Source organism: Myotis davidii, unplaced genomic scaffold (genome assembly GCF_000327345.1).
Source record: "Myotis davidii unplaced genomic scaffold, ASM32734v1 scaffold81, whole genome shotgun sequence".
NCBI classification, from domain to species: Eukaryota; Metazoa; Chordata; class Mammalia; order Chiroptera; family Vespertilionidae; genus Myotis; species Myotis davidii.
The window spans coordinates 1,578,079-1,596,357 of record NW_006291554.1 but is presented as its reverse complement, the minus strand read 5'-3'; the positions used below and the strand labels follow the sequence as shown (position 1 = coordinate 1,596,357).

Genomic DNA, 18,279 nt, shown 5'->3' with positions numbered 1-18,279 from the left:
GCTGTGCGGGAGAGCTGCTCCCAGCGCAGAGAAGACAGAGAGAGGGGCGGGGCTACCGTTCCCTTCCTTTCACGAATACATTTCCATATGGCCCCTCAAAAAAGGAACAGGAGGCTATAAAATACAGTATTTCTAATTGTGTTTTTAGAAATGACCTAGAAACACTGTTTTCCGCACTCAAACTAACTCTTGGAAAAAGACAGTATACCAAGTACAATGCTTTTCTTTTACACGCCTGGACATGGGGGCGGAGCACATGGAAAGGAGGGAGCACACTGTGGACATCCACACCAGAATCACCAAGAAAGGGGAGTGAAGCCAGAGGATGTTCCTGAAATGAGTGTCTCTGAACCTTTAGGACTAGTCATGTGCTGTTTAACGACGGGGATACATTCTGAGAAACGTGGCAAGAGGTGATTTCGTCGTGATGGGAACATCATAGTCACTTACACAACAAGCCTAGACGGTGCAGCCTACTCCACACCTAGGTCAGGCCTATTGCTACCAGCCTGTATCGTATGTCACTGCACAAAACACGAGATTAAATGCAACGAAGAGAAACAGTAAACACAAGATGTATGAGGCTGCTGCCAGTGTAACATGGCACTGTTTCTTTTTAAGGAGAAAAAGTACAGTCTAAAATAACACCAATGGCAGTCATTTATTATCATTATCAAGTATGAACTGTAATTGTATGTGCTCTATTCTTGTACAACAGGCAGTGTAGCAGGCTTGTCTACACCAGCATCACCACAAACACGCGGGTAATTCAATGCACTATGACATTATGACAGCTATGTCACTAGGTAACAGGAATTTTTCGGCTCCGCTACAATCTTACGGAACCACCTCTGTGTATGCGGTCCGTCGTCGACTGAAACGTAGTGATGACTGTAGGGTGTCAGCAGAGCCACCATAACCATCTCAAATATCTGTTGTCTCATTTAGGTTTTGGACAGTGCAGCTCAGGGCTGCTTCTGGACAGGGCTGGGGAGCTGCAGGAGGGGAAGGCATCTATGAAAGACCTTCTGAAAACAGTAGGAACAGCAGACGCCCCTAATCTGGGAAGTGGATTCAGTAAGGGCCTCCATCCCCTTGATGGACTTCAACTTGCTGCATACTTTTACAGGCCACCCCATCTCCAATCTTTCATTCAGAGTTAACAGGCAGGCTCGCAATGCTACCTTGTATACGTAATTACTACCATTGACTGAGAGACTGCCCTCTGCCAAGCACTGGAACCAGTTCTTTATGCACATTACTTCTGGTCTTTAAAACCCTGTGAGAACTAACATTTTCTTCATTTTATTGCTAAAGAAACTGAGGCACCAACAGGGTCAAAAATGTGTCCCAAGTCATATGACTTTCAAGTGTCAGAGACAGGATATAGCCTAGGTGTGGCTGCCGGTGACACTGTGCCATCAGCAAATAAAATGAGAGACCTGCCTAAGCTGAAGCCAAAACACACAAACCTAGAGACACCAAACCCAAGGAAAGGCTCCTCTGGAGAGCTGCTACCAGGAGCTTTCCAGGAACTATGAGTCATGCAGCAAAAGATCACGAATAGCAACATAAAATGGCAATAAATACTTATCAACAATGAATCTGAAAAACCAAAATAAACCAACAAGCAGAACAGAAACAGACTCATAGAGAACATTTCGACAATTGTCAGATGGGAGGGGGACTGGGAAGATGGGTGAAAAAGGCGATGGGATTAAGAAGTACAAATTGGCCGAGACCGGTTTGGCTCAGTGGATAGAGCGTTGGCCTGCGGACTGAAAGGTCCCAGGGTCGATTCCGGTCAAGGGCATGTACCTGGGTTGCGGGCACTTCCCCAGTGGGGGATGTGCAGGAGGCAGCTGGTCGATGTTTCTCTCTCATCGATGTTTCTAACTCTCTATCTCTCTCCCTTCCTCTCTGTAAAAAATCAATAAAATATATTTAAAAAAAAAAAAAAGAAGTACAAATTGGTAGTTACAGAATAGTATTGGGATGTAAATTACAACATAGGGAATATAGCCAATAATATTGTAATAAGTATGCATGGTGACACACTTGGGTCCGAGATTTATTGGGATGATGACTTAATAAGTTATATAATGACTAATCACTGAAACTAATATACTATTGAATGTCAACTGGAATTGAAAAAGGAAAAAAGGATTTAAAATAAAACAAATAAACAAAAAGCAACTGATGGGAAACCAGTGTGCATTCCAACGTCCTTTATTTAACTATACCCAGGCAGGCCATGACTGAGCCCAGAGTTCTGGTGGCCCTTTCTCACCTGTTGTCCTTTTGTCTTTTAATATCATCCAGCTGACCTTGCAGGAGCCAGTTTTTCTCTCTCAGCTGCTCACCTTCCAACCGCAGGTTTTCCATTTCACTCAACTGCTCCTAGTAACACATGGAATCGCTCTTTTTCAGAAAATGTCTGATAACAGGCATGATTTTGCTCCCCAGGCCATGACTGAGATGGCATTTCTCTCTGAAACTTCTCCTACTCACAGAGTGCTTCCTTGGATGACAGTGGATGAAAAGTTGACTGTGACAAGCTCTTGGGAGCCTGAACTGTGACTCAGGCTCATACCAGTATCTTAAATATAGTCTCTGATCGGTATCACCGATTCATTAAAATTCCTTAAGACAGAAATTCTCTACTCTGACCTATGTTCTATTTGATTCTAAATGAAGATCATGAATATACCATCTAGATTCTAGAGGAAATAAATACTTGTCTGCAAGGAGTATCCTTTTGATGTACTTCTCCCTGTCTATTGTTTGACTTCTATTAACCTGACCCAATTTCTTCAGAGTACCAAGGTCATGCCAATCTGGGTAACAGTCACATTCCTGAGAGAGCAGCATACTGAGGCCAGGCATGACCCCTCCACGAGAAACAAAGCTTAAGAGCCATTCCGTCTTCATATACTTTACTTTGTCCCTAACCAAAAACTCCCTGTAGAGCAATGACCTTCCAGGCTAAGTGCTGGAGTGTAGCATCCTCCTTCCCCGTCCTCCCCCTACATCCCATCTCCCCAGGCAATCCTTCACACCTCCCACCCCTCAGTGCGACAGAAAACACTCTCTCACCTCACCCCCAAGTACCTGGGTGAAAACACCAGGAGGAAATCTGAAAGAATGGTACTCTCTCCATCCAGGGAGCACGCCCACGCCTTCCCCCACTGGGATGCATCTCCTAAACCCTAAGGGACCACAGACTTGAAACCAGGGGAGCAATGGGACAGTGACACTCATCCCCAACTAACCCCCTGCACCTGTGGCTAAGGCCCCCTTTCCTCTGACTCTCCAGTGAGCTACAGCAGCCCCACAGGCTCTCTCCTGTTGCTTCTTCTATCTGAAGCCATTCCTTGTTTCTCTGTCCCCAGCTTTAATAAACATACTCAAAAAAGGACACAAGGCTTTTTAACTATCATACACAAAAGCTATCTCTATAATACATAAAGAACACCCCCAAATCAATAAGAAAAGGCTCAATAATAGAAAAATGGTAGGACAGAAATCACAGAAACAGAAAAACACAAGGTGCTCAATCTTACTATTAAGAAAAATACAGCCGAAACCGGTTTGGTTCAGTGGATAGAGCATCGGCCTGTGGATTGAAAGGTCCCAGGTTCGATTCCGGTCAAGGGCATGTACCTGGGTTGCGGGCACATCCCCAGTGGGAGATGTGCAGGAGGCAGCTGATCGATGTTTCTCTCTCATCAATGTTTCTAACTCTCTATCTCTCTCCCCTCCTCTCTGTGAAAAATCAGTAAAATATATTAAAAAAGAAAAATACAAACTTAAAACTACAATGAGATAACATGCTTTAGCCATCAAAATGGCAAAGATCTGAAGTCAGACAGCACTATGAGAGCAGTTGGTGCAGCCTGTACAAGGACACCATCGTCTCAAAACCGAAGGGCAGGGAGACAACGCCCAGACACGGTTACAGCTGCACAGACAGCTCCAAAGTCAGTAAGGAAGCTGCACGGGAGCCTCCAGAACAGCAGACAGTAGCTTGGAGTCGGGTGAGAGGAAGACTATTCAGCCGACCCCAAGTTCTGTGACTTTGAATTTTGTCTCCTCGGGAACCATGGGAGATACTATTTATTTAAAACATCAAAGTTAACGGAAACAATTACCCAGTTACCTTCATTCTGAGGATTTCAGCATTTTTGATTTCTCTGTCTTCGTTTAGCTTTGTTACAAGGTGTTGCAAAGAAATCTTAGAGGCTCGTCCATCTTCTATCTCTTGTTCTTGTGTTTCCAGGAGTTTTGCCAATTGTGTTTGAAAATGAGGTGGTGTTTTAGGACTCTGAAACAAAATAAAATTTCATCCAAACACCTGATTAAGTGGTGTTGTAAAGATTTCATATTAAATGTACACGCCAAGCATGTAGAAAATAGGCTAGTTAGCTTGTTATTCTAAATCGTGTAAAACAATGGTACCCTTTTATCAAGTAAAAAGCAGAAAAGGTGTTAGTGAACATCTTTTTCTATAAAGACAAAGCCGTGGTCTCAGTAACTTCCAAACTGTCATCACTCACAAAACTTTGCTCCTCCTGAAATGCACTTTCTCTGAAAAGTACCTGGGGATACTCGGCAGCAGAATCCATCACATGTTCTAGTTGCCTCATTTTGAAGTTATATTCATTCTTCTTCTGTTCTACTTCCTCTTTCTTTAGATTTAACTGAGAAAAACAGGTATAAGGTTACAAGTTAGAAAATAATGGGGCCCAAGGTCCAATTAGAACAGCCAATCTCCCCAAGGTATGTGGAAATAGGCTTTTTACATTTTGGGGGAGTTTGATTAATAATTTGAAAAGCAGTAATATATTAAACGAACAACAAAAAAAAACAATACAGCAATTTTTAAAATGATAAGTTGTAAAATCTGGGGCTGCCATTTGTGTCTGTATACTTTAGTTACTACTACACTGCTCTCATCTCCCTTTCTCTCATGAATTTAGTTACACTTAAAAAAACACACCCAGCTTTTAAGCTTCAAAAATGATCAAAGAATCATCTGGGGAAAAATACAAAATATAAAACAGCAGCAGCCAAAAAGAGGATGACAATCAGCCATAACCTTACACAGCGGCCAGAACTTGCTGGCACGTGTCAAGGGTTGAGGATAGGCAGGAAGACAGCAAACAAGCCTGAACCCACAGAGCCGCCAACCACCTCAGAGCCCCACTAGCCAAGGCAGGGACCTCAACCGCACGCAGTCTCTGCCCCAGGCTCCTCTGGAGCGGCACCTTGCCCTGCGGTCACCTCGTGCTGAAGCTCCTGGATCCTGGCCTCCTTCCTGACCAGCTCCTCCTGGGCGGACTGCAGGAGCCCCGCGTGCTTCTTCGAGGCCTCGGTGAGCATGTTCAGCTGCTCGGTAACATGAACCAGGTCTTCGCAGAGCATATCCCTCTGTTAGGAGAAAATCCCCACAAAAGCAGAATTTCTTAATTGTGGTTCTCCGGTAAGAATTCACAAATCATTACTTTGTGCGATTTTTAAAAGGTTAAGAGAATTTTAAGTGATAACTTTTTTTTTTTTTGGCTTGTGTGGTAATCCATTCCAAGACAAACCAAGCAGTTAATACTAGTGAACAGGTCTAGAGATCAACATGACAGTATATTTATATAGGTACCCAATTGAAATTTAACTGCACTCTACTCTCCCTTACCCTCACCCCTAGGTCAGTTAGAGGAACTTACCATGGTGTTAGCACAAATGAATGAAAATAAATCGACTAGATAAAATATAAAAATGTTATTCTTATCTCTTAATGCCTAACTACCCTGGGGAAAATGACTCTAATTATGTCTTACTCCTTTTAAAAAAAATCCCCTATTTATTCCACTAATAACCTCCATATACACATGTACATATTAACTAATAATAGAGAAAAAAGATCATGATGTGTTAACATTACCTCTATATCTTCAGAGATTATTCTCAGCCTAAGGGTTTCTTTCAGATCCAGAATCTCCACTTCCTGTCTCTTAATCAACACATTGCTATCTTCTTTGTCAACCAAAGCAGAGTTGTATTTGCACTGCAGAAAAGAAGGTTATGATACAAAAGCTGTCTGCTTTATGACTTATATTTTTAGATTAAAATAACTTAAGAATGAGTCTGAGTTCGAAGGTGATGACCAGATTAACACAATAAATTCAACCAATACTTGCTGAATTAAGGAATGGAAGAATAAATGTATGGATGGCAAAAGGAGTGGAAAAGTCCCACAGGTATCAATGAAAAGACACTGGTTTTGTCATCATTATCAGGAGTCTGTGTCAGAAATAAAAGTGGAGGGCAGCACACTCCATGTGGGGCAGAGGAGGGGGGAACATTGACCAAAACCCTCACCTTGACCTAAGGGAAGGAGCAAGCACCGCTGTTTAACTCACATACACTCACACTTCACATTAGCATTTAAAGGCTCTGCCGGTTCTGCAAATACAGATCCTGTTGAGCTGTAACCAGTGTTTCCAAATCTATGTGACCACAGAACCTCTTTCCTGGGGGAGCATGTTAACCTCCTGAGGAAGCTCTGGAGTGAGTCTCATGCTCAAATTCATCCATTGCTGGCAACAGAACTTACATTGACGTCCTTCAGCTCTTGCTTCAGGCTGTCGATGGTTTCTGTTTTCTCACGAACTGACGTCCTCAGCTGCTGGATCTGGCTCATGAGGTCAGTTACAACTTCCTGACGAGAACAGAAACAGTATCTTCACACCCAATGACATTAAGGAGATCATTTTTAAATGACAGGTTGTTTATCTTTCCTAATTACAACAGAAGTCAGTTTCATTTGAGAATAGATGTCACATGACATTACTAATGTTCTCAATTTATTCTATAATGGATTTCATACCATTTTATTTCATCACTTTTTTTGGTTTTATGAATGAGTAACAGTAGACATATGAGGAATTTATAGCTAATTTTATACTTGGACAAACAATATTATGTTTATCATGGGGATTTGAGAATTTGTATCATGGACTTAGAGTCAAAAAGAAAGGGCCACGCTAACAGTTAAAAGGGACAGGATGTGTTTTAGAAACTGCCATCAAGAGAAATAGAACAGTTTGCTCTTGAAGTTATATGGAAAATTAACTTAAATAAAAGACCTCATTCTCTAGTAACCATGGAAGGTGCATAAGGCATAGGTGCATACAGAAATGCTAGCTACCAGTCACCCTGACAGCAGGGGACTGGGAGGTTAAAGCAACATTCATGAAGAAAATACCGAGGGACGTAGCTTCAACTGCCTCCCACCTTGTCAGCATCTCTAGACTTCTCCAGAGAACTGATGATTTTCTCAGTAGCACATAAACTCTCTTCCAGTTTCTGTACTTTTGCCATCTATAGGGGGGGAAAAATCTTTTTAGAAAAAGAATTAAATTACACAGTTAACTACACATAGATTTTTTAAAAGCTGAAGCCCTTGCCAGATTGGTTAGAGCATTGTCCCAATACGCCAAGGTTACGGGTTCGATCCTCAGTCAGGGCACATGTAAGAATCAACCAATGGATGCATAAATAAGTGGAACAACAAATCGATATTTCTCTCTTCCTTCCTCTCTATAAAATCAGTGATAAAACAAACAAAAAATTTTTAAAATTTAAACCTGCTTTTCATATTATATAGTGTACAGGAGTATTACCTGAAAAACAATAACTTGGGTTAAAAGACAATGATTTTGTGGTCTCTATCAGGAGGCCACTAAAAAAATATGATAATGGTCATTGGGAGTTAGAAAAATAGAGCTGAGAAACAATACAAGCAATCAAACACTCCATCTTTTTATTACCAATTTTCAACATATGAAAGCCGAGACACTTGTTATAATAAATCTCTTTCGACATCAGGAAAAATGACAAAGCTCCAATTTTAGAGTTAGAGTCAAGATACTTACCTGCTGCTCACACTTGACCATCTCTTTCTGTTTCTCCTGACGCACAGACTCAAGAACATCTAAGATTTCTCTGGAAGAGAAGAGTTCTTTTACTAATGACTTCATTCAACGAACACAGGAACTGAGTCTATTGGTACAGGAGATTCAGTGCAATGCAACTAAACGTTATGAGGCATAAACTTGGTATTAGGCATTGTACTCCAGTACAAATCAGAAATTTGAACCCATCTCTTCAACTATTACTGAATGAAAACCCACTTTTATACCACAACAGTTTATTTTTCTTCAAAGTACTTTGAGACCCCCAAACATAACATATGACATCTAGTATCTGTTTATTACCTAACTCTCTGCACTAGATATAAAATTCATGAGGATGGGGACATTTTGTTCTATCTTATCTTTGCATGTTCTGGTGTTTGCCAGAATAGAGCCTGGCTTGTGGATATCACTAAATGTTTGAATGAATGACTAAATGTTAACTGTCTGTTTCCCAACCAGATGTTTTGATCCACTGATGTTTTATCACTGTATAGCAGGGCCTACAAGAGACTCTGTCTCATAGGAAGAACTCTGTAAGCAGCTGCTGAATAAACAAATACAGATTCTTCTCATTGGAGTAATAATTATCGGGTTGGCTGAGGCCAAGAGACTGACAGAGATCAACAAGGAAAAGAACTTGGAAAGAAAGGGAAGACAGCATTCATATTAAAGGACCAGGAGAAAAAAAAAAACAACGAGAAAAGTAGTAGTACAGACAGAAATAAAAATCAATCCCCACTTTCCAATAATAAATACTGTGAATTATTTATAGAAAGCCCCAAGTTCTAATCACTACTATTCATTTAAAAATATTGAATGTTTTAAAAAATTAAGTTTCTCTACATAGCCATTTATACAAAAACATGATATTCATTTTGGGAATGCTTTAGAAAAAATAACTTTACAGGGCATTAGCAATTAAGAAAAACAAGATAAAGAATGTGGCAGTAAATGACATTCTAGTTAACTAATGGAAAACATAAATAGCACTCACTTAGAACTGTTTTCTTTATCTTCTTCAAATTGTAATAGTAATTTGTTATTGCGTTCTTTTTCTGCCTCAAAAAGCTCCATCAGATTCTAAAAGACAATGTGACATTAGGTGTAAGTAACTGTTACAGCCATGTGTAGTCAACAAGCACATCAAGTACCTTCTGTGTGGCAGGCCCCACAGACCAGGCCGCACAGGAAGTTAGGAGGAGGTCTAGGCAGTGCATGCCCTGAGCTCCAGGGAGCAGTCACCTGTCCGGGACAGTCAGGGATCATCAATACCCTTCACTTACATTCAGATCAGATTTCAGAGTCTCATTTTCCTTTTTGCAGTTTTGGAGGCTTTTTGAAAGCTGGTCAATTTCGAACTTCATCACTTCTTGTAAGTTTTCATAGGAGTCCTGCAGGCAGGCTTTGCTCTCAAGAAGCTTTTCATTCTCTGACCTTTATCAGGAAACATTTTTGCAATGGTAAGTACAAATAAAAACTAATCGTCCAGTCGGAGTATCTGCAGTTAAACTTATCCCAGCTACAGATCACTCCTAATTTACAGAAGCCACGACTGGTGTAAATAAAGCTCAAAGATGTATGTAAAATATCCATGATGCACAAACGTCAGACAGACTCACCCACAGCACAGGGATAGAAAAGAGAGTGGGCGTGTCAGCCTGGAGCCACCTTCTTCCTCATTTAGGAGGTTCATTTAGGTGGGTGTGTGTGTGTGTGCACGCGCGCAGACCTAACCCTCATAGAACCTAGAGACTGGCCATTAATTTAGTTTTGTTGATCGTCCCACTCTATCCATTCATCGCATAGTCTCCAAACTCTACAAAGATTTTTCAGGATGGCAAATGTGGCTTCCATCTGAGCAAGAGTGTAAACTCCTTGGGAGAGAACTATCTTTTCATTCACATGACTATTATTTACTGGATGCCCAGTGCACAAATTCGTGCACAGGTGGAGTCCAGCCGGCCTACTCTTGCACGAATGTCATACATCAGGCCTCTAGTTTAAACACACACACACACACACACACACACAAACACACACACACACACACAGCCAAATATAGTGCATTCCTAACATTTTAGATTTAGTTCAATTCTGATATGTAAACATGAGGAAATTAAGATCCAATAAAATTAGTGGAGTGACTTTTCAAAAAAAATCCCCTAGAATTAGTTTATGACACAGCCAAGATTAGACTCAGTGATTCCGGTGTTAAAAACAAATGCCAGGTGTAGGAAAAAATAATGGTGCGCCAGATGATAAATGTCATTGGGGAAACAGCGCATGTGGTAGAGGTTGTACTGACTCTGCAGTGCCCTTTAGAGGGAAGGAGGGACTCCTAGGGCAGCTGCTAGTCACCATGCAGGAATGTGGGCCCCATGCCACCAAAACTGTCTGATTTTTAAGAGGATGCTGAAATATAGATTTTTATAAGAAATGGCTCATTTTAAAAAACACTCTGCTAATATTTTTTCTTTTTTTAAAAAATATTGGCCAATTCAGTTCCTGGGGAGAGCTCTCTTTCTGGTTTGTAGATGACCACCTTTATGCTATGTTATCACATGTCCTTTTCTTTCTTTTTTTAAAATATTCTTTAAAAAATATATATTTTATTGATTTTTTACCGAGAGAAAGGGAAAGAAATAGAGAGTTAGAAACATTGATCAGCTGCCTCCTGTACATGCCCTACTGGGGATGTGCCCGCAACCAAGGTACATGCCCTTGACTAGAATTGAACCTGGGACCCTTCAGTCCACAGGCCGACGCTCTATCCACTGAGCCAAACCGGTTAGGACTCTGCTAATATTTTTAAAAACCTAACTGGCTAGACCCAATGAAATATGCCCAGAGTTGAATTTGGCCTGCAGATCTCATTTTCTTCCTCGATTTTAATTCCTTGTTGTATATTCAGAAAACACTCAAGAGCTACGGATTTTAACTTTTTCAAATTAAGTAAAAATTAAATTCAAGGTTGTTTTATTAGAAGGTCTCCAGGTTGAGCAGTCACACTCATATCACACTCACAGCATCACATTCCCAATATCCATTATTAAATCACTGCTATAGACCCAGGAGACATGTTTTAGAAAAGACTGAAATTAGCCAGGAAAAAAACAAAACAATGAAAATAAACAATTCACATCTTAGGTTACTTTGTTTATAGCAGTGGCTCTCAACCTTCCGAATGCCACAACCCGTTCCTCATGTTGTGGTGACCCCCAATTTCATTGTTACAAATTGAACATAATTAAAGCATAGTGATTAATCACAAAAACAATATGTAACTATATATGTGTTTTCCGATGGTCTTAGGCGATCCCTGTAAAAGGGTCGTTCGATCCCCAAAGGGGTCGCGACCAACAGGTTGAGAACCACTGGTTTATCGGCTCCCAGCACTTGACTAACCAGCCAGCCCCTGGGAGTTAATGTGGACAGTGGTGATAACTACTGATTGGTCTCCCTTATCCTGCCCCTTCTTCTCACAAGAACACACCTTTCCCTCTGGAATAGGCACATCACATTGTTGGGCCAATGTAGGCTCACACCCTCGGCTACGTGACTGGCCCAAAGGTAAGCAGATGACTCAGCAAGACCAATTCCAATTCTCCCTGGGATTGGCATGCGGTGGCTGGGACAGAGGATTCCCTCACAGGAGTTGTTAATGAGGAGACAGAATGTGGAGCAGTGAGGCCATCTGTTCCCCGTCACACAGAGGAAGGCCCTCAACAGGACAGAATGAAGGCAACACAGAGGGAAGCAGAGCAGGGACTGAGAGAGGGAGAGACAGAGAGCAGAAGAGACAGAGAGAAAGATGCACACTGACAACACTGTGTGAGGCACTTTCTACTGTGTCCCTGAAGTCACAATCACTTCTGAGCCAATAAATTAACTTTTAGTTTGTTCTAAAAGTTAACTAGTTTGAGTTGGATTTACAGCATGTGCACTTCAAGGATCCCTGGTTCCAGGCCAAGCATAACAAAACAACTCTACCTGACACTGTCTAGTTGAAGCTGGATATGCACGTGCTTTTCAGAAAGGCTGCTGAGTTCTTGCTCCTGACTCTCCTTGAATGAATTGTACTCCAACTTCACTGAAGACAGCTCCTTGTCTGCAGAATGAAGCACTACTCGCAGGTCATGGACCTCACTTTTCAAAACTAAAAGACAAACAAAATAAATCCTCAATAGGCCTCTCTACACATAATTTTTACTAAGTAGGCAAATAAATGTAATAGTTATCTTCACACAATCAGTAAAAAGAAAAAGTTGATGTTGAACAGCTAAGTGGTAGATACCTAGAAAAAAGTTTCTATTTTCATCCTCTCCTTTGTTTATGGTTTTAGGTATATTTCTACCAAAAAAGCAAGAATTAACATCTGTCTGTCCCTGACTTGTACGTCACTTGTTTTCAACATTTAAAATGTGCATCAAAAATCTTCATATTATAAAAGGAAAAAAAAATCAAGATATTTAACATAATTTAAGTGACCTAATCCTCATTGAAAATCTTAGAAATGTGCCAGGACTTCCTAAAATGAATTAGACATGTCTGGTCTTCTCAGGGAACTGCAATTAGAAGCAAACTTAGGTAACTTCTTAGATAAAAAAACTGAATGGTTGTCTTTTTTGTTTGAGCATTATATAATACTGCTAATGAAAGGAGATGTAAACTGAAAACAACAAACTGGGAGTCAAATGATACTCCCACATCTGTGAATATATGCCAACATATAATTTACGCTTGATATCATCACTATTAAAACATTGTTCACATCTGTAAGTGAAAAAATAAATGGCTAATAAAAAACATTATTCACCTTATAAACTCAACACAATTCACTTTCAAATTAGCATTAAAACTTTAAACAGCCCGGCTGGCCAGCGTGGCTCAGAGACTGAGTATCAACACAGGAACCAGGATGTCAGGGCTCAATTCAATTCAGGGCACATGCCAGGGTTGTGGGCTTGACCCCCAGTGTGGGGCGTGCAGGAGACAGCCGATCAATAACTCTCTCTCATCACAGATGTTTCTCTCTCTGAAATCAATAAAAATATATTTTAAAAAAGATTTACCATACGAGTAGAAAGATACTGATTCCAGTATTCAGATTAGAAAGCTCCCAGCTATTCACACTTACAGTCATTCTTCGTTTGGGTGTCCCGAAGCTGCTTTTCAAGGACATTCAATTGTAAGAGATGCTCTTGCTGCTGTTTGGTCCAATCTGTTCTCTCTGATGAGAAAAGCTGAGGGAAAGATATCAATTTACTGGAAAAGGTATACTGGCCTGATGAGATACACTTCAAACCATTACCATTCTGTTTTTAAACTGTTTTAAAGTCTCTGACCAGAAGAAAATCAGCTGTTCCCTTCAACTAGAGTGAAGATGCCCAGCAAAGGAAAGGATCCCTGCAGGCAGCTGAACCGTCATCCCACTTTCTTCTGGACAAACAGAAAGGGGTCCATGTGCACCACAGACTAAGAGGGCCAGGGCCGTGTGTGTGCATGTGTGTGTGTGTCTGTGTGCACACGCGTCTCCTTATCAGAGCAGTATGCGAAGTAACAAAGTAGAGAAAACAACTCAACCCAGTCTTGGCTGGGGCTTTGCGAAGTCCTATTCTTCCTGTGAGACTCTGATCCCACCTTTCTGAGGCCGTGCTCTCGGTCTCACCTCCTGCATTTGTGTAGAATGATGCTCCAGTTTGTCAATGCGCTGCTGAAGCTTCAGGTTTTTATGCTCTTCTTCATCCAACTTGACCTGCAGAGTACTCATTTGTTCCTGCAACACAGAAACTTCAGTGTCAAAATCTTAGACATTCCACCTTTCTTCCACATTAAAAAACAAAACTCAAAACCTTATATGGACAAAGGTATCGAAGGCCAGTTTGGAACCAGAAAACAATTTCAAAAGACCACAGTAATGATTTCTCATACTCATATCTGACAAAATAAACTTCATAATGAAGGCCATCAAAAGAGACAAGTTCAAAATTACACTTGTGGTCTGTCAAGGTAGATAATTTGAAACACGTAGGAAAAGTGGCTAAATTAAAATTGTAAATTAAGCCACAGAGCCAGCTTGAGATTTCTGAGATTTCTCGGGGCTGTGTAGAATGACTTCACCAGAAAGGCCTCCATGCCAGGAAAGGGCAAAATTCTGAAATTTGGGATGGTCTGGCTCACTCTAAGTTTTACTATACAGTAGGAAAACTTAAACATATGAAATCACCAGAATTCTTAGGTAAACGAATTTTATATGTTATTTCAAATATACCAAAAGTGGTCTAAAATTTCATCTAAAATAAGATTCCTTCAACTATTTTAACTTTCTTTAGCAGATATAGCACTGCGCCATATAAACAAACCAGTCTGGAATCTGAATCTAGTGGCAAACTGGTCTCTTTACATATAAGAGAACCAAAACCAAAAGACATTGGAAAATGACTTGCTAAACATTGCAGTGAATTGAAAGAATAAGAACAGTCTGATTTCTAAGCCAGGAGTCTTTACACACCCATACTTAAAAAGGTAGTAAACAGTTTTGAACATTGAAAATTATGGTTAAAATGATAAAGGAAATTGTTTAAATGAATGTCTCATTATTTTTTCTGAAACTAAACATTACCTGCACCATCCTAAGTTCTTCAGAAATGGCTTCAAAAGCTTGTTCATTCATCTCAGGTGGAACTGGCTCATTTAAGATATCATTATCTAATTTGCTAGAACTCTGAGTGTACGGAGACCCCAAGCTCCCTGTTTCAGGGCTTAATTTTGATCCTGGTCGAGGCCAAATTTGATAAACTTTGGTTGGTGTAGTTATAATCTGCAGCAAAAAGTAATTATGGAAAACAACATTAGCACACATGAAAAAAATAATTGTGTAAACAGAGAGGATAAAATTGAAATTCTATTCATGAAAGGAAAAAAAAGTATCCCTTAGAGGCAGCACAGAAATGCCCAAGTAGACACAAAGAATTTATCAATTTAATGCAGACTTAAGCAAAATTCTAATAAGATTTAGAAAAACGAAACTTGGTAGGTGGATTCCAACCTTTATGCAAAGAATAAATATGTAAGAAGACAAAAAGAGAACAAATTGGGAAGACTTACCTGGCCAATATAAAAATACATTATAAAGGTATGGTCGTTTAAAAAGTGTATTATTAGCATACGAAGTCAAATAGAATATTGGAAGAAAACACAAAGTTAGGAGACAGAATGATTTATATGTGTAAAGTTCAAATTAATGAAAAAATATAGACTATTAAAAAAGTTAAATCCCTATGCCATACCACTCAAAAATAAAATAGCAGATGCATTAAATAGGTCAACATAAAAACAAAATTATTGAAGTAGTAAAAGAAAGTAGAATATACTGATGATCTTGAGATTGTCTGGGCCTTTAAAAATGAATGAAATAAGTCACACAGATCAAGAATCAATAAACCTGTGTGTATCAAAACTTTAAAACTTTTTATGACAAAAGCATCACATATGAAGATGAAAGGCAGGGAACATGATGACAGAATATAGGTATAAGAAACAAGATTAACACATAAAAACTCCTACAAATCAAGTAGTAGGAAAATGGGCTCTTTTTTTCATAGAAAAGGGCAGACAAATGGACAATGAACACAGGAAGATGTGTGACCCCAACAGAAATGAGGGAAATTAAAATTAAAACCTTAACTAGATACCATTTTTCACCCACCAGACTGTCAACCATTAAAGAGCTGACAGTGCCTGTCCAGGGTCCTATGCAGGACAATGTGAGCTCCCCAACTTCCTGGGAAGGCACAGGGCTCAGAGCTGGAGCAGGCAGGTCAGCAGGACTGACTCCAGGGCTAGGACATCCTGGGACTTCACCCTCACAGCCCCCGCCCAGAGAATGCTTGCACTAAAAACCACCTAAATCAGCCAGGTGTCATCCAAAAATGGAAGCCTAGCTCTAAAATAAGGTAAAGTCCTAGGTACTAGTTAATATGGAAAGTCCCAAATCATATCTCTGAGAAAACAAAAGCCCACTGCAGAATAACATATGCAGAAAAATCCACTTACTTTTAAATGGAAAGAACAATAAAAATCTATGAAATAACTCTACATATCTTTCTTAGAGCATGTATATTTACTATACAAAACTGTTAAGAAAAAGGATTCCCAAACTGATTAACATATTACCCCTGGGGATGGGGAGTGAAGGACTAGATTAGACCCAAATTGGTGGTGGTGCTCAGTAGGAATTTTAACCTAAATTTGCATACAAATATATATTTACTTTAAACAAGAACAACATATTCATAAAGTACCAATATAATTAAAAATGAACTAAAAACAAACAACAAAAGATCTGAATTGCTAGGCTACTCTTGGCAAAGCTTTTACTTCCCTCCTCCCTATCTGCTCAGCTATAACTGGAAGAAGACAGACTGGAGTGTCAATGCTTCGAGCTCTGTAAGTGCACTGTGCTAAGTGGCTACTGACAGAAATTATAAAACATTTGGCAATATTCTGCAAGTATTTTAACATAATTTCCTACACAGATTTTAAAGGCCACAATTTTTAAAAAGCAAAGAAAAAATTCGACCTTTATAAGAAAAAATAGCCTTTTCCAGGTTAAATAAATCATAATATATCAACACAATAAATGCTTGTTGCAGCTGCCAAAACAAATACCAAAACAAACAAAAACAAAAAAGAAAATTATTTTTTCCCCTTCAGATATGGGACAAACTCTAAAGTACCATTATGTTACAAAAAATCAAAGTAGAATGCTGTGTATTATATGCTGCTTGTATAAAATATGAAAAAAGAAGAAAACAAAAAGCAGACTTGGTGACATTGATTGCCTCCAAAGAGGGTTCCAGGTAATAAGTAATGTCATACATTTGTAGAGGAAGGACAGCAGACGGCAAGAGACTCGTCACTGTGTACTCTTTGTACCTTTAAAAATTCCAGTCATGTGAATTACCTATTCAAACAAATGAATAAAATAACTTTTAAAAGCAGTTTCTTATGAAATGACACAAAAAAACATCACTGCTAACGACAGCAATCGATACACATCTTATTTATTATCAAGTATAGGATGTATAAGGAAAGTTGTTGTTGTTTTTAATCTTAAGAGAATTTGGCACAAAAAGCTAAAATCAACAGTAGCAGCACCTTCTTAAGCTTTTGCTTCCTTCATGTTTTCTTGCTCCTCCATCTCATTTTTTTTTTTAAATGAAGGCTACAGTTATTACCGGGAAAACCTCTTCTGGTTTTCTGGTTTTCCACATTGTTACCCCGGATCCTTTGTGGTCTTTGTCGTTGTGATTTCTATTCTGCAAGCTTTGAGCACATGTTACATTATAGCAATAGCTGCCATTTACTAAGATCTACCAGACTGGCCCTTTATTATCTCATTTAATGCTCTAAAAAACCTAAAAAGCAATTAAGTTAGGAAACCCAAAGAAAGAACTTTCCTTTTTGTTTGTTCGTTTGTTTGGGGGTTTCTTGGGAGTGAGGGCTGTGAGATGAGAATCTGAACCCAGGAGTCACTCCATGGTGCATTCTTTCCTCACCACCCTCCATCAGAACACTGGGTCCACTGCCTGCAAGGGATTGTATCTGTACCTGGAGATAATCTGTGCCAACGCCATTACTAACAAAGTGAGACAGCAGGATTGCAGGCTGAAGCATTGCTTCAGAAGACTTACCTTCAGGGTTTCAGCATGAATTTTATTCAGCTGAGAAACTTCTTGCCGCTTGCAGGCTTTTGTTGCTTCCAAAAGGTTTTCGAGATTAAGGTTCGCTTTTTGCAAAGACTGAAGCTCTGATTCTAATTCTAGCTGCCTTCTCCTAATAGATATTATAAAATTAAGTATGTTAGGCAATAAGTAATGTCATACATTTGTAGAGTACTTTATAGTTTATACTCTCACATACCGTATTTGCCGGCGTATAAGACGACTGGGCGTATAAGACGACCCCCTAACATTTCCACTCAAAATACAGTTTGTTATATACTCACCGTATAAGACTACCCCCTCTTCCGCACACCTTCCACACACCAAATAAAAGGTAAAACAATATCAGATTTGATTTTAACATTTTAATTTATATTCAAATGCTTATGACATGCAGGAAAACTGTCACAAGGCTGTATGTAATCAAACATATACATAAAACAGTGCAAGTTTATTACCGGTAAACATACCGGTAATTCACTAAAGAAAACACACTCTATAGACTGGTACCGTAGATGCTTCTCAGGAACACAGGCAAGCAGCCCACAACCTAGAGGGACTGTCAATGATAGAAGAAAGAT

At 39.6% G+C, this 18,279-nt stretch overlaps 1 protein-coding gene across 3 annotated transcripts in view; it reads right to left on the bottom strand.

Moving 5' to 3' along the window:
- Positions 1-18,279, bottom strand: part of KIF15 (kinesin family member 15) — a 66,730-nt gene that overhangs the window by 8,517 nt on the left and 39,934 nt on the right. For all 3 annotated transcript variants that reach the window (XM_006765087.2, XM_015564849.1, XM_006765085.2), the window contains 15 exons: positions 17,669-17,810; positions 14,596-14,793; positions 13,642-13,749; positions 13,111-13,216; positions 11,964-12,129; positions 9,257-9,407; positions 8,968-9,053; positions 7,932-8,001; positions 7,291-7,377; positions 6,611-6,715; positions 5,939-6,061; positions 5,284-5,430; positions 4,599-4,700; positions 4,160-4,324; positions 2,291-2,400 (listed from right to left, as the gene is read on the bottom strand). In XM_006765087.2, coding sequence (XP_006765150.1) covers positions 2,291-2,400; positions 4,160-4,324; positions 4,599-4,700; positions 5,284-5,430; positions 5,939-6,061; positions 6,611-6,715; positions 7,291-7,377; positions 7,932-8,001; positions 8,968-9,053; positions 9,257-9,407; positions 11,964-12,129; positions 13,111-13,216; positions 13,642-13,749; positions 14,596-14,793; positions 17,669-17,810 — 1,866 coding nt within the window. The remainder of the gene's footprint in view (positions 1-2,290; positions 2,401-4,159; positions 4,325-4,598; positions 4,701-5,283; positions 5,431-5,938; positions 6,062-6,610; positions 6,716-7,290; positions 7,378-7,931; positions 8,002-8,967; positions 9,054-9,256; positions 9,408-11,963; positions 12,130-13,110; positions 13,217-13,641; positions 13,750-14,595; positions 14,794-17,668; positions 17,811-18,279) is intronic.